The sequence below is a fragment of the Anopheles stephensi genome, chromosome 3, assembly GCF_013141755.1.
Source record: "Anopheles stephensi strain Indian chromosome 3, UCI_ANSTEP_V1.0, whole genome shotgun sequence".
NCBI lineage: Eukaryota > Metazoa > Arthropoda > Insecta > Diptera > Culicidae > Anopheles > Anopheles stephensi.
In genome coordinates this window covers 26,820,822-26,834,082 of record NC_050203.1, presented here as the reverse complement: position 1 = coordinate 26,834,082, position 13,261 = coordinate 26,820,822, and the positions used below count along the sequence as shown (strand labels likewise).

General features: G+C 41.5%; 1 protein-coding gene across 8 annotated transcripts in view; it reads left to right on the top strand.

The window, feature by feature from the left end:
• The window catches only part of LOC118511492 (BAI1-associated protein 3), a 73,372-nt gene that overhangs the window by 28,386 nt on the left and 31,725 nt on the right, over nucleotides 1-13,261 (top strand). For 5 of the 8 annotated variants that reach the window (XM_036054643.1, XM_036054645.1, XM_036054647.1 and 2 more), the window contains 4 exons: nucleotides 1,117-1,342; nucleotides 7,708-7,863; nucleotides 10,981-11,218; nucleotides 12,900-12,908. In XM_036054643.1, the coding sequence (XP_035910536.1) occupies nucleotides 1,117-1,342; nucleotides 7,708-7,863; nucleotides 10,981-11,218; nucleotides 12,900-12,908 (629 nt within the window). The remainder of the gene's footprint in view (nucleotides 1-1,116; nucleotides 1,343-7,707; nucleotides 7,864-10,980; nucleotides 11,219-12,899; nucleotides 12,909-13,261) is intronic. The other 3 variants (XM_036054649.1, XM_036054648.1, XM_036054650.1) reach the window with 3 other exon arrangements.

The window sequence follows — 13,261 nt, the reverse complement described above, 5'->3', positions numbered from 1 at the left end:
AGTTTAACGACTCCGTTGCAATGCTGTAGATGCTTTTTCGGTAATGAAGTAGGCCCTTCGAGGAAAACTTAAAGTCAGAACAGGGCGCAATCTGTGAGAAAGAGGCTTCTTTAGCTCGTATAAAATGTATTTCACAATGTAATGGGCATATAACACAGCCGTAAAAACGCCGCTCCAATTTAAAAATAAAACCTTAAAGACACGTGATCGATAACATGCACGCCGGCAAGCACAATAGAAAGCAAATTAAGCCATGTCTTACATGTAAAGACTTCCGAAAGCAATTGCCATACCACCAGAATAGAGCCAAACACCCCATACTCCTCTGGAAACCGGGTTGAAGTTCCTTCGGAGTTGCATTCGGTGCACAAGGCGACACACGGAACCAGGGAAAAACTATTGCTGAGCAGTGTGCCCGTGCCCGATCCAATTGGGCATTTCTTGCATGCATGCATGGGTGTGCCTGCACGTGAAGCCTGTTGCCTGATTGCACATTTATTCATTCACCCGGTAACTCTCGTGCGTGTGTGTGTGTGTGTGTGGTTGTGTGTATCAGCGTTTTGTTTGAGTTTGTGCATTCATGCATCGTTCGTCTGCCGCATTTGGACGCCTGTGCCCGTATGCATTTTCATATAAAGGATAGAATTTCCCACCGGGACCTGCAGGTGATCACCTGGCTTGCCAGGCGAACGCAAGTTCACACCCGTGCTCACCCGTTGCACCCGGTTGTGTGCGCATTAGTGTGGCAACATAATTCAATGATTTCATTAGACTACAATAGCAGCCGAGTGCCGGGTCAGTGCTTGTGTCACTGCAAGTGCACTTGTGGAGTGTACGGTGTGTACAGGCTTTCCAGTGCCAGAAGGACCAAATCACGGCTGTCTATCGCATGAGAGCGTCTTGTATGCGTGCCTTGCATGTGCCTGTGCACTTGACAAGACATTTCGACCCAGCCGAAGATGGCTCCAGCATCCTTGAGCGTACGTGTGATTCTTGAACGACTACCATCTTTAAAGTGTTGTGTTCGGGATTATAGAAAACATGAGTTAAAGCTCCAGATTGCATCCGATGTCATCGATAACTCATCCACTTTAACCCATCTCCATCTACACGCAGGCTACGGCAAGGTGGCAACACCATCGACCCTTGCCGCACCCGGCACACCCCCGATCCGGCGCCAGTCATCCGGCCGTGGTCTCGATGCGCTCGTACCGCCACCCCGGCAGGGATCGTTCCGTGGACGCAGCTCGCCCATCAATCCGAACCCACCGGACAAATCGTCGTTTTCCGTGTGGAAACGGCGCCCGTCCTGGCCCGAGGTGGAAATTAAGTCGTCATCCGGGTAAGTTCCAGCTATTGGCTTCTGATGGTCCTCTGTTTCTTTTTTACCTGTGATTTTGTCAGCTTTTGTTACATTTCTCCTTACGCTCGCTTGAACGAGAAAGAGAGAGCGCTCAAAACAAACTAAAGGACTCCCACTCTCCCGAGCGCCCCGAAAAGTGTGTTTTTGTTTCGTGTTTTTGTCATGAATATCCGTTTTCAATTCAATTTACTCTTCATCCTGTTCGGCTCAGTGTTACATTGTACGTTTTTACTTATTGTGTTTGCTGCTGCTGCTGCTGCTGCCCCTATTTTACACAAAACCGATTGCGCCCCTTTTTTACCCCCCGATGATCCGATGTACGTAGGGCATCGTCATTACGCCCGAGGTCTCCAAAAAAAGGCCCCCGAAATCAAAACAAGTCTTCGGGGGGTTTTATCTCTCCTTTCGGTCCGATATTCTAATTCTGACGTAGAAGTGCGTTGATAGAGTGTGTGTGTGTGTGAGTGAAAGAGAAAAAAAAACGCATGACCCTTCTGGCTTCTGGCCATAAATCGATTTGTTCGATTTGCTAAGTAGATTCTGAGGGGATCGGCGCTAACCGTGCTTAGCGTAATTTATGACGGTTACTTATTGGATCGATTAGTTACTTAAGATTTCTTTCCCCGCTTCTTGACATAAATTTAAGCAAAAGGTACTTACACCGAATTAGGTCTAAATTATGACAACAACAAAAATCTGTACCCAATTTTGTGTGGGTTTTGCGGGAGCTTAAAAGAAGCAATTTCACTTGACATTGGCCGTCGAAGGGACTGGGTGACAGTCGTTTGGTCGATACGGAACCGATCGGAACGATTTCATTGCAAGCCACAAGCTGTTTCATTAAAGCCATTCCCTCAACATGGTTGGTTCGATGAGTAACGACATAATGAAAAGCAATATTTTACGAGTCATAAAATTTGAGACCGAAGCCCCATTTGCTTCAAAATATCTACTTAAAATTATAGGACCTCCGAATCAGTTTGATAAAATTGTTCCACTGAGAACATATGTGTTTGAGCGATTGTAAATTTCAAATGGTTCAAACAGGATGATTTATTTCCTTATTATTAATTGTGAATGCATAAGTAATATTTTTTAAAGTTTTAAACATTCAAAAACCAAAAATTAGAGCGAAGAAAAATTTACATTTATGAAAAATAAGAGGTTCTTGAATAGGATCATCTTATTGAATAATTTACAATAATTCCTAACCTGCAATTTAATATATTCTCCTGATAAATTTTCAATATTGCATTGGATAGAAACCCTCTTAACTGTATGTGAGGCCGTGCAAACCATGTGTTGTTTCTCAATGGCTCATCCCGCCATGTCTCGTCCATAATCTGTTTCGAAAGCAAAACAAAACCACCGGCTTTGGCTCGTTTAAATTACATTATTATTAAACCTTTGCTGCCTGAATGGCTTTCCTGGAAAACGTCCACCATCGTGCTAATGTGCTGGTGCCGTGCCCGTGATTGAATGAACCCCGAACCGAACTTTGGCCAAACAAAGCCAACCGAGCAGCATTACACGCTTGCGGGCAACATCATCGCCCCCGGTTTCCGCCATGGCACACACATCCTGCGTATAAGGCTTTTCCGTGGGTAAGCTGTGAAAAATTCATTAAACTAATTTCTTTAATCTTCATCTTCTAAAATAGATACAAGGCCCAAGCCCACGTGGCCCACGGCATTACACCGTGCATTTGCGGTGGTTAGTCCGGAAATAGCTGGCTTTTATGCAGAATTTTGCTTATTTTCCTGGGGGCCCTAAACAAGCTAAATCTAAACCCACCAGCAGTGTGAAACTCCATGACTTGGGCCACGAGGAAGTACGGTGCGCGATGCAATGGTTGCCGTAATTAGTTTTCGAAAACCACAATAAAAGGGACCAGCTACCGGGAAGCACCCGCAGCGGACTCCCGGCTAATAATGTGTCCTCATTTCCTTTTCTACCTTCTGTGCAGGTGGGGCTGGATAATGTAATAGAATAGCCCGGAAACAGGCACACCGTCGCGCGGATGGTGTCGGGCAAGTAAATGAAGCTTCCGGTTTTTGTACACTGACGGCGCTGGCATACTGCATCTGTCGTTTAGCACACAGTCAGTGTCTGTATGGACTGTGCGTTATGAGATCCTTATTTTGATAAAGAAAAAAATGCTGGAAGTTTTAACCATTCGAACCAGCTAAACTCAGATATGGACGTGGTTTTTACGTTTTAGAAAATAATTATATTTATTTAAAGAGATTTTGACACGGTGACACCTTACCAATGTTCAACCAAGGAATACTAAGCTGTCAAAGCGCTTGACACTAACAGCCTGAGTGAAGAACTCAGTAGTATAAACACATCTAGCGATGTTGACTCCCAAAAGAAGATTAAGATTTCTTAGCATGAGAAAAATTCATCTGGCCAACCTGCCATTTCAACTGATTATCCTTTCTACTCCATAAGACTTGATAAATTTCCCTTATGGATTCGGACACACAATATCGCTTCAAAAACAGCGTTCAAAAACGCTCCAACAAAGCCACATCACGTATCATTTTTGAACCAAACAGCAGGGTAATATTTCTACCCTCTATTCGGCGCATATATGAGCTCGTATTTCTTTCACCCACGGTCCAGTTTAGCATAAAAAATTCACCAGGATTTCGGTCCATCTTTCAACCATCTACAAACCTACCCGAGACATCCGGGAAAAAGCGAGCTGAATCAGAAACAATAGGGAAAAAGCTTTTAACTGCTAGGGATTGTTATTTTATAATTGTTTCACAATTACGGTCAGGTTTTAGTAAGCCACTGGGAAGGAGCAATGCATACGGATGGTGTACTGGGGCACTCGGGGTAGTACTTACTCGGCGTTAGTTTCTCTACCAAGGATCCGCACCGTTGTTAAACACCTCCCTCAAAAACCCACCACCAACTCCACGTCTCATCCCTTCACACAAGCCGATCTCGATGAAAAGCGCTCGACCAACGCAGCCCAACCATAACAAAGAACTAACAGGGATAATTCCGAGAATAATAGCTCGATACACTTTCACATGGTTCACGTTGGTGTGGTAGGAAATGCGGGAAACGATGGGTTTTGGATCGAAGGGACAGCTTTTGCCGTTTTTCCACGGTGGACAGCTACAGTGTCCCCGCATCACTTGGATGGAAGGAAGTCTGTCGGGGCAGGTCTGTCAAGCCGTTCGTCGATTCATTTCGTTCCGTTTCGATCCATTTCGTTCCAGTCGATTGTCAGCATTGCTAAATGGGGTGTGTCACGGATTATACGAGGGAGGAAATCGGCGATGGGAAGGATTGGAAAAAAGGGATAGGGATTAGGGACTCGTCAATGGGAAATGAAATGATGTACCCATCAAACTAACTACATTCACCTGTTTTTTTATTTGTAGCTGTTGTTTCTGTTTCTTTCTTGTTTCTCATTTTGATGGATAGTTAACGGCTGGAAGTCTGTTTGTTGAACTTCGTTCCATGCGTACCGTATCGTGTTTCCCCTTTGTTTTGATAATATAATTAGTTTTGGATTTACTCAGTTTACTGACTTTCGTAAATGATGGACATGCTTCAAAGTGTGTTCTTTGTTCGTTTGTTTGTTGGAAGTTATATTTGTAGAAGATTATCCGATTTTACCTGCAGCAGTAGCTATTCTCGATACAGATTTTTTTTTTATACTTTTGAAGTTTGGAGAGCATTCCTGTAAATTAAGCCTCAGCTTCCTGCTATGATAATTTTCAAAATAGCCCACACTTAATAGCAGGAAAAGCTGGTAAAATATCAATGAGTGTGTAGATCATACCAAATACATAAGTTGATAAATATTTGAGCATGTCAGCGTAGAAGAGTACCATGTTAAAAGAATCCTAAGTAAATTCTAGCTTTGGGGAATTATATTTGATTAGCAAACTCATAAACATGAATGAATAGCTGTAAATATTTATCATTCTTTTCTGGTACATTTACTTGCTCTCAAAATAGATACATGCTTTAGAATTACTAGAACTTTATTTATAGATTCGAATGTTTTGCGCATTTCTTCCATTATGGATGCGAAACAGTCAAACGTATCCATTTATTGCTATCCTTATATTTTCCAAAATGGTAGCCGAGTAGGATGGCGGAACTTACCTATCATTACAAACCGATTCCACCGTTTCCGATGTTCATCGTTCATGTTGCTGAAAAGCTTTCCGCATCGGAATTTGAAGAGTTGATGACGTGAGTTCCCATTACTAATGGGAATGGTGGGAATGGACACAAAACAAACACGAACCCTTTTATGGTTTGCCCGTAATGTCTTCCATTTCCGACACATTTCCGGTCCCAGTTAACCTTGAGCAGAAGGGAAGCATTCTGCGAGTTTAGTATTGAGTATATGTTGTTGAGGGAAGTGAATCAGAGGTTTAGGAAGGGAAATTAATCCCACAACTTGTTTTTGAAGTTTGTTAAAAAAAGTAAAAGAATTATGAACGCAACTCGATATGATAAATGTTCATGAACTATAATTACAAATATTGAGCATGATATAGGTCGGAGCCTTGGCTGTATAATAAATGTGCCTGCTAGCTTCAGCCATTAGGGCACCCCAAAGAGCGACTGTTAAGCCCCGTAATGATAGATAGTTCGTTACATTAGTTGCTTACTTCATTGTTCACATTTCAAACACACAATGACACAATGGTTTCGAATTCAACCTTCGAAACTGGTAACCTCAAAGTACCTCACCACAATATCTACATGTCCAGCAACTCACCAGTAATGCATTTTCATGAACCGCGCTTCCATTCGAAGTGCTGACTTGTTTGGTTCGTTGGGCTGTTTGGAAACACAGTCCATTTAGACGACTGCTCTCGCAGTGAAAACGAAAGAAAAAACACACATAAACTACGCCTGCCAGTATGCAAACAGTAAAGCGTACTAAACGAACCGCAACATATGCTACTTTTGTGTACCGTTGGCAAGAAGGCAGGACATGACGTTCACTGCAAAACCATTCATCAAACATCGCCTCCTCCATCCTGGTTCCGTCTTCTCGAACTCCATACCGAAAGTACATCGATCTTTGTTTCGTGCGGTTGGTGTTAAGCTCGCTTCAACGAATCGGTTCGGTTTGGCTTTGGCACCGAGCCAAAATACTTCCGGCGGAAACCTGTTGCCACAAGCCCGCCAGCCAGCCTCACGGACAATCCGACGACGACCGTTGTGTGGCCACCTGTTGTTTGCAGTATCGTGCACCTTGCCCCCTCCCCCCCTCCCTTCCTTGCTCACTGTCCTCCCACTGGGACATCACGCTCGCGAGTCCGCCTACTCGCGAAGGTTATTAGAGGTTGGTCGGGGCCGGTGGAAAGCATATGCCCGACGCCGGCAGCACTCGGAAAGGCTCGGTAATGAAAACGTTTATTTTCCCGAGCCCCCCACCCTCTCCGCTCACGTGTCTGCGGCACTGCGGGTGATACGTGCGTGCGTCATTTTCGTGCACTCATCGACTCATTTCGAGCCATCAAGCACACAGACGAACAATTAATTTTGCCGCCATCCATTATCTCGTTGGCGACATGTTGGCAACATTGTGTGTCCATGCGCCCGCCGGCGCTGCCCTGCTGGCGCTGTGGGCCGTTCGCGTTCGGAAAGTACTCTCAGGGGCAATGTAGAAAACAATTGCACCCAACAGCGCTTTTTAGAGGTTTTGGGCATAACGTTCTTGGCTAATAGAAGACACTTGGAAACAAATTTGTCGTATGTTCAGACAACGTTTTTTGGGTTAGTGCGTTAGGAGGAGTTCAAGGTAATAGATTGCTCAAGTAAACCATACAACAATGCTTGCTAAGCGTTTCTTACTCCTCTTGCCAATTTCCATTTCCACTACTTCAGCAGCAATTTCCACCCGTCTATACGCCTAGACGTTGTACAATCAAACAACTAATCACTGACGCCTGTTTTTCTCTCTTTCTCTCCTTCTCTCAAAACCTGCTCTTGCGTTTTTTTCTTCTAAAATTTTTCCTTCCATTTGCTTCCCTTTTTGCTGACTTCCTGCCGTTACCTGTGTTTCGTCTTTTCTTTTCCGCATGTTTATGCTCCACCAATTTATACTTGCTCTTCTTTCCCCCCATATTTATTCCATTACTTTTTTTCTCACCAACACATGAAAACCGAACTATGTAAACACCACCATATTACATGCTTTTGTGGTTGGTTAATCCAAACCATAATCACTTCCTTACGTGCTTACACGTTCGGCACCACAAATCCTCCAATGCCCAAAATAAAACAACCCCATCACGTTCGCACACGAATGCACTCACAACACATACTTCCACACGTACATATGGCTCCAGTTATCCGTCCCGGGCCCCCATGATAATGGTGCAACCAGTGGCCGAGGAATGTTTCGCCTCGCATGGCCCAAACGAGCAAGGCGTGACGGAAATAGTGTATCGCTTCGACAAAATGAATCCACCCTATAATAGTGTCGTGAGTGCGAATAACAATAGGTAACGAATTATGCAAACACCTACTCTCTCTCTCTCTCTCTCTCTCTCTCTCTCTCGCTTTCTTTCTATTACTCTCTCTCTCTGTCTCTGTCTCCACTTGTGCTGTCGCTGCTACTACTTCCATCCTTCACATCACTACTCGTGCTGTTGTTTACTACTGCGTGTACTTACTTCCCCATTTACTACTCTCAAAACTACCACTAACAAACACACACACACACACACATACACATATTTTCGCTCTGTCATCTATCAACTGTTGCCACTCGTTGCTACTCGTTTCTAAATATGTTTCCTGTGTACGCAAGCACATTACTATAATTCGAAAGAACACGCGGCACATGCACACGCTCCTGTTGGGCCTGTTGGACTTTGTATCACACTGACTGGCCGTTCGATATTGATGTGTGTGTGTGTGTTTTTTCGTTGTTGGTTTTTGTGTACTTTCTGTGTCGATGTTCATCTGTGGTGTGTACGTTAAGCAGCCAATCATTTGTTGACGAATTCTTGAGGGTGGATTTTGTTTTATTTTGTTAGGGACATTTTGAGGATTTCTGGGAATATATTCAAAAAGATATGTGATTTGCGATGTTTCCTTTTATCCTCTCGATGTGCTATATCGTTGTGTAAAATGCATATCTTTGTGCTACTGGTACATCATCTTATAATTTGTTCACTTTTTCTTACTACCTTCATTTTTTTTCTAACTTTATTTTGAAGTTTTTATTTAAATGATTCCTTTCCTGATTTGTTTTGTTGTTTTTTATTTTAGTTGATTATTTCCTCCAATTTATATTTTAGTATTTTAAATATTTCTAATAATTTTTTAATTTTTCATTACCTTTTGCGGATTTGTTGTTGTTTTGCCAATTTTATTTTTACTACTCTCTTTTGCGACTCTTCTATTTTAATAACTTGAAGATGCTTAGTTAATTTTCTAATTGAAATGTTCCATTTTGAAATAAATTTTTATCTTTTTTACATTACTTGTATTTTCTCTTCAATTTCTAGTTGCTTTGTTTAATTTACTACTTGTGATTTGTTCATTTTAAGTGTCGTCTTCTTAGTTTTTATTCAATCTTTTTTCAATTCTTTCTTTTACTTGTTTTACTTTGATTGTATCCGTTGTTTCATTTACATTTTTTTATTTTATTAATCTTTCTTATTTATTTTCTCTGTCCATTTATCTTGAGTTGAAAAAATTGAATATTGTATTTCAGCTGTAAATATCACTAAACCGTGTCTAACAACCATCATCATAATAGCAAATGAGTGTTTTCGGTCCAGTTTACAAACTACTCTCCCGTCCTTTCATCCCCTTTTTACGGATGACCGTTTTACTTTGTGACACTTTGTGATCGTCCCCTTGATGTCAGTTGATGTGTTTTTTGTGTCATTTATATTGGCTTTTGAATTTCACGACCTTGGTTGCTTGGTTTATGGGCATTATTTTCATAGCTAAACTTTTTACTTCATAAAATGAAACGAACGCGATGGACATACTATTTAGCATTGCTGCTCCCTTACAATGGGAGCTCGCTGCGGATTACAGCCTCTGTTCTCTGTACGCACAATGAACCGAAAAGAAAGAAACACATCTAAACTGTGTGGTAGCTTTCGACCAACGGCAACCATCGTGCCTTCACTTTCTATGCAAATCTGTATTTAAACCTCGTTTAAGCAGAATCACACCAAGATGGAACCACAAAACAGGATTAAGGGAACCTTCATCGGGGTGGCGTTGGGCAATAAGTGCTCATGAATAGCAAAGAGCGCAGAAAATGGACCACGACCTAAGACGTGGTCAGAATATTGTATTGTGGCAGGTTCTTATCAAAAGCCCGGGCCAAGTATTAGTGCTTGCAGGGAAGTGTGATGAGAGAAGTTGGCTGACATTGCTTTCATTTCTTTTTTTCTTCGTTTTGTCTTTCGTCTTGCTGTCCATCTTGCAGAGAGAGAGAGAATGGCATTGCTTTCCGCATGTGCTTTGCCTGCCCTCTGAAGCTTCAGTTGTACTGATCTAATCAGGAGTAGGTAATGTAACGCAAGTGCAAAGATAGTGCCACAGTTAACCTAGATTTCTCATAAAAAGATCAGACACGACAGTGCAGATGTGGTTGGGTTGTGTAAGAATAAATTTCATTTGTGTTTCCATTATCAATTAGATGGTTTTAGATTAATTTTTAACGACGAGTTTTGTCAAAGGATACTTAAATCGCGGAAAAAAATATTTCCTTCTATGTTTTGTGCGTTTTTTTACGGACTTTTAAATATTAATTTTATAAGTTAAAATATTCATAGAGAAGGGCATTTAAGGGCATATAAGGGATTCTTCAGTCCTACGGAATTACATTATTTTAAAAATATTCGTTATATCGTTACTGTGTTTTATTGTGTCTTGGCCAGCAGACTTTAGCCTAAAAGTATGCAATCCCTTTAATGTTACGTCGAAAAATGCCGTCGAAAATGGTCAATAAGACAGTTTAGTTTGGGAATTCATAACTGCTCCTTAGTTGCATACTTTCAGGCGTTTCGAACAACGGTGGGACCGTTGAAAGTCTCTCCGTTCCGTCGAATTATTTATTAACAACATTCACATCGTAACATACACAAACGTTTAACTGTTTATTAAATTGAAGAAAGTCTAATTACCTTATATACCCCATTCAAAATGTTCACTCAAAGTATTATTATATCCACTCTACACGTGTTTCTTTGTTTTCGTATCCTACCCACAACCAATGCATGACAATTCACTCGTTCACGTGCCTTCCGATCCGATTCCCAACTCGCCATCCATCCTCCTCCCCTACATGTTCCTGTGTCAGTTGAGAAACAGTGCAATGATTTCAAATCGCGCTGATGATGATGGTAATGATGATGTGGCACCTTAACTCGATGTTGACGCATTGGATATTTCGTTGATGTGTTTTTGCGTGTACGGTGGCAAAATACATAATCCATATTTTTGTTTCGTTTTCGTGTATATCTCGTCTCGTGCTAAACGTTCCGTAACACTCACCTTCTTTTTCACCCGGTCAACAAGGTCACAGGTTGGATGGTTCTAACACGCTTCTCCTACCCTCTTTTTATTCCCCTTTCTGTCGCCCATTACAGTGTGCAGGAAAACGATGGTTCCTACTTCGAAAGCTTCACTGCCCTGTCCTGGAAGAGCGAAACCCGGCGCATGTCAGCCGTGCGGGCGGTCGAAACGAGGGCCGAAATACTGCCGGAGAATGACAACGATCGGTTGCTGGAAGATGACATCGAGCGGTCGGAACAGAAGGAGCATCTCTACCTGGACGTGCTGTACGCGATTGCGAATACGGTGGGAGCGCCGGCACCCGGTGGACAGGTAGGTTCAAATGCGACGAATGGAGGATTTTCTTGCTGCTGATGATGATGATGGTGATGGACTGATGGGTTACAGCATGGATGGATGGATAGGTGTGGTTCTCGCCCAAAATTTGTTCCAACAAAGAGTCATGTACAATATTGCAAGAGTCCTTGTTGTTCAAGAAGCAAGAATCGATAGTAAATGAGTGACATTTTGTGATTCTTACCAAGTGAAAACAGAAACTTGCACTTCTCAAAAACCATACGTCTTTAAGTAAGCTCTTAAAGCATACAAGAGGTTTCATTGCCACGAGTCACTGTCCCCAAAGCAATCTCCTAATTGCAAGGTGTCGCACATTCTAATACATCCAGAAAACAAGCAAAGAATGTCCTTCTCTGCCAATACATTTGCAAACAAGCGCGTGAAAAGTTCTTGAAAAGCGAACAATTTTTATTTTTACCGAACACGTCCATCCTATCGTGTACTTTAACTTCAACCAAAATGCTCAACATTAATATCAGCGAAATAAGCTACCCCAAGATTCCCCTTTCCCTCATTGCTTGGCGCCAACACCGATGAGTATGCTAATGAAGCAAGCCGTGATAAACTTTTTTGACCCACATGTTTGCTGGCAGACACATTTGCATTCCATGTTTTCCATTCCATTCCGGCACGTTATCGTACATTCTTCCCATTTTCACCACCTCTTGATGTTTCACCGATGGATGAGTCTGTGTGTGTGTTCTTGTATGTGTTGTATGTGCTGTGCGTTTGTATCTGCACCAGTTTTGACTCACCAACCCTTCCAATTAACTTGTAAATCCTTTCGTTCGTTATGGCACTTACCATCACTGTGTGTGTGTTGAAATTATTCCCGTTGTCTTGATTGATCTTTTTGGATCTTTCGTTCTATAAGGGTCTGTCTCCATATCTTTCTTATGTGTTTTGTTTCTTTGTTTTATTTAAACTTTTTTACCCTAACATCAAATTGCTTTCATTTTTTCCATTTTTAAATTTATTTATTTTTTAGGTTTATCAATTTTATTTTCAATTTTATATTTATCTCATAACTTCATCTGTTTTCAAATTAATTGTTGTTGTTATTTATTTAAAGTATGATGGCTAGACGCCGTATAGTCTTTATTGTTGTTGTGTTGTTTTGTTTTATTTTATTTTTTTTAGTCATAAGGAACGGCGTAGCCGTATTGCTTTTATTTTGTTTTTATTTTGCTTAACTTCCTTCCAGACTTTACTATTTTGTCTTGTTGTATATCTTTCCTTCCTCTACTTTCATTCCCGGTTTCTACAAATATATACTTCATACCTCTTTCAAATCGTTTTCCTCCCATCTTTAACTCCGCAACGATCTCGTACTATTCCTACTAAACTATCTTTTTCTCTATTTCTTCCAAACCTCTGACTGACTGTCTTCTCCACTGTCTTCTCTGCACGCACTACCGTATGACTACTTGCACTACAATCCTGAACGATAATCAAACCGTACGGAAAACCGTTCGTTCGTCGTTGTATGGAAACTTGTGCTGCTGCTGTACGGTGCGTGACACGGCACAATTCGGCGTACAACCAAACGTACCAAAACAAAAATCATATTTTCCATCCAACGGTCAATGTGCGATAAAACGTCTACCACTCAACGGCACTTGGGCATACACTTTTAACAAAACATCACTTAAAAAAGCGACTTAAAGTAAATATAAAAAACCTTTCTTCCACACTTTTTAAACAGTGCTTAAACATCTGTATATAGATTGGATTTGTATCTAGTTACATTCGCTGATAGTGATAACGACTGGACAAGTAGTGCCGTACTGATATTAAATTGAATTTCACAAGAATAATTGCTTTCAAACCTCAAGCTTCTCGCTAGACTGCCTTTCATCGCCAGAAAGTAGATTTTTCTTAGCACTCTTAGTGTATCCACACATTTCATATCATACCACTTCTTTTCCGCTTCTTCCATGCGAATGTTTCAGCACCCACTGTACAATGCACACTTCAATGCAATTTTTTTTAAACTCTTCCATCTGTTCATCACTTCAT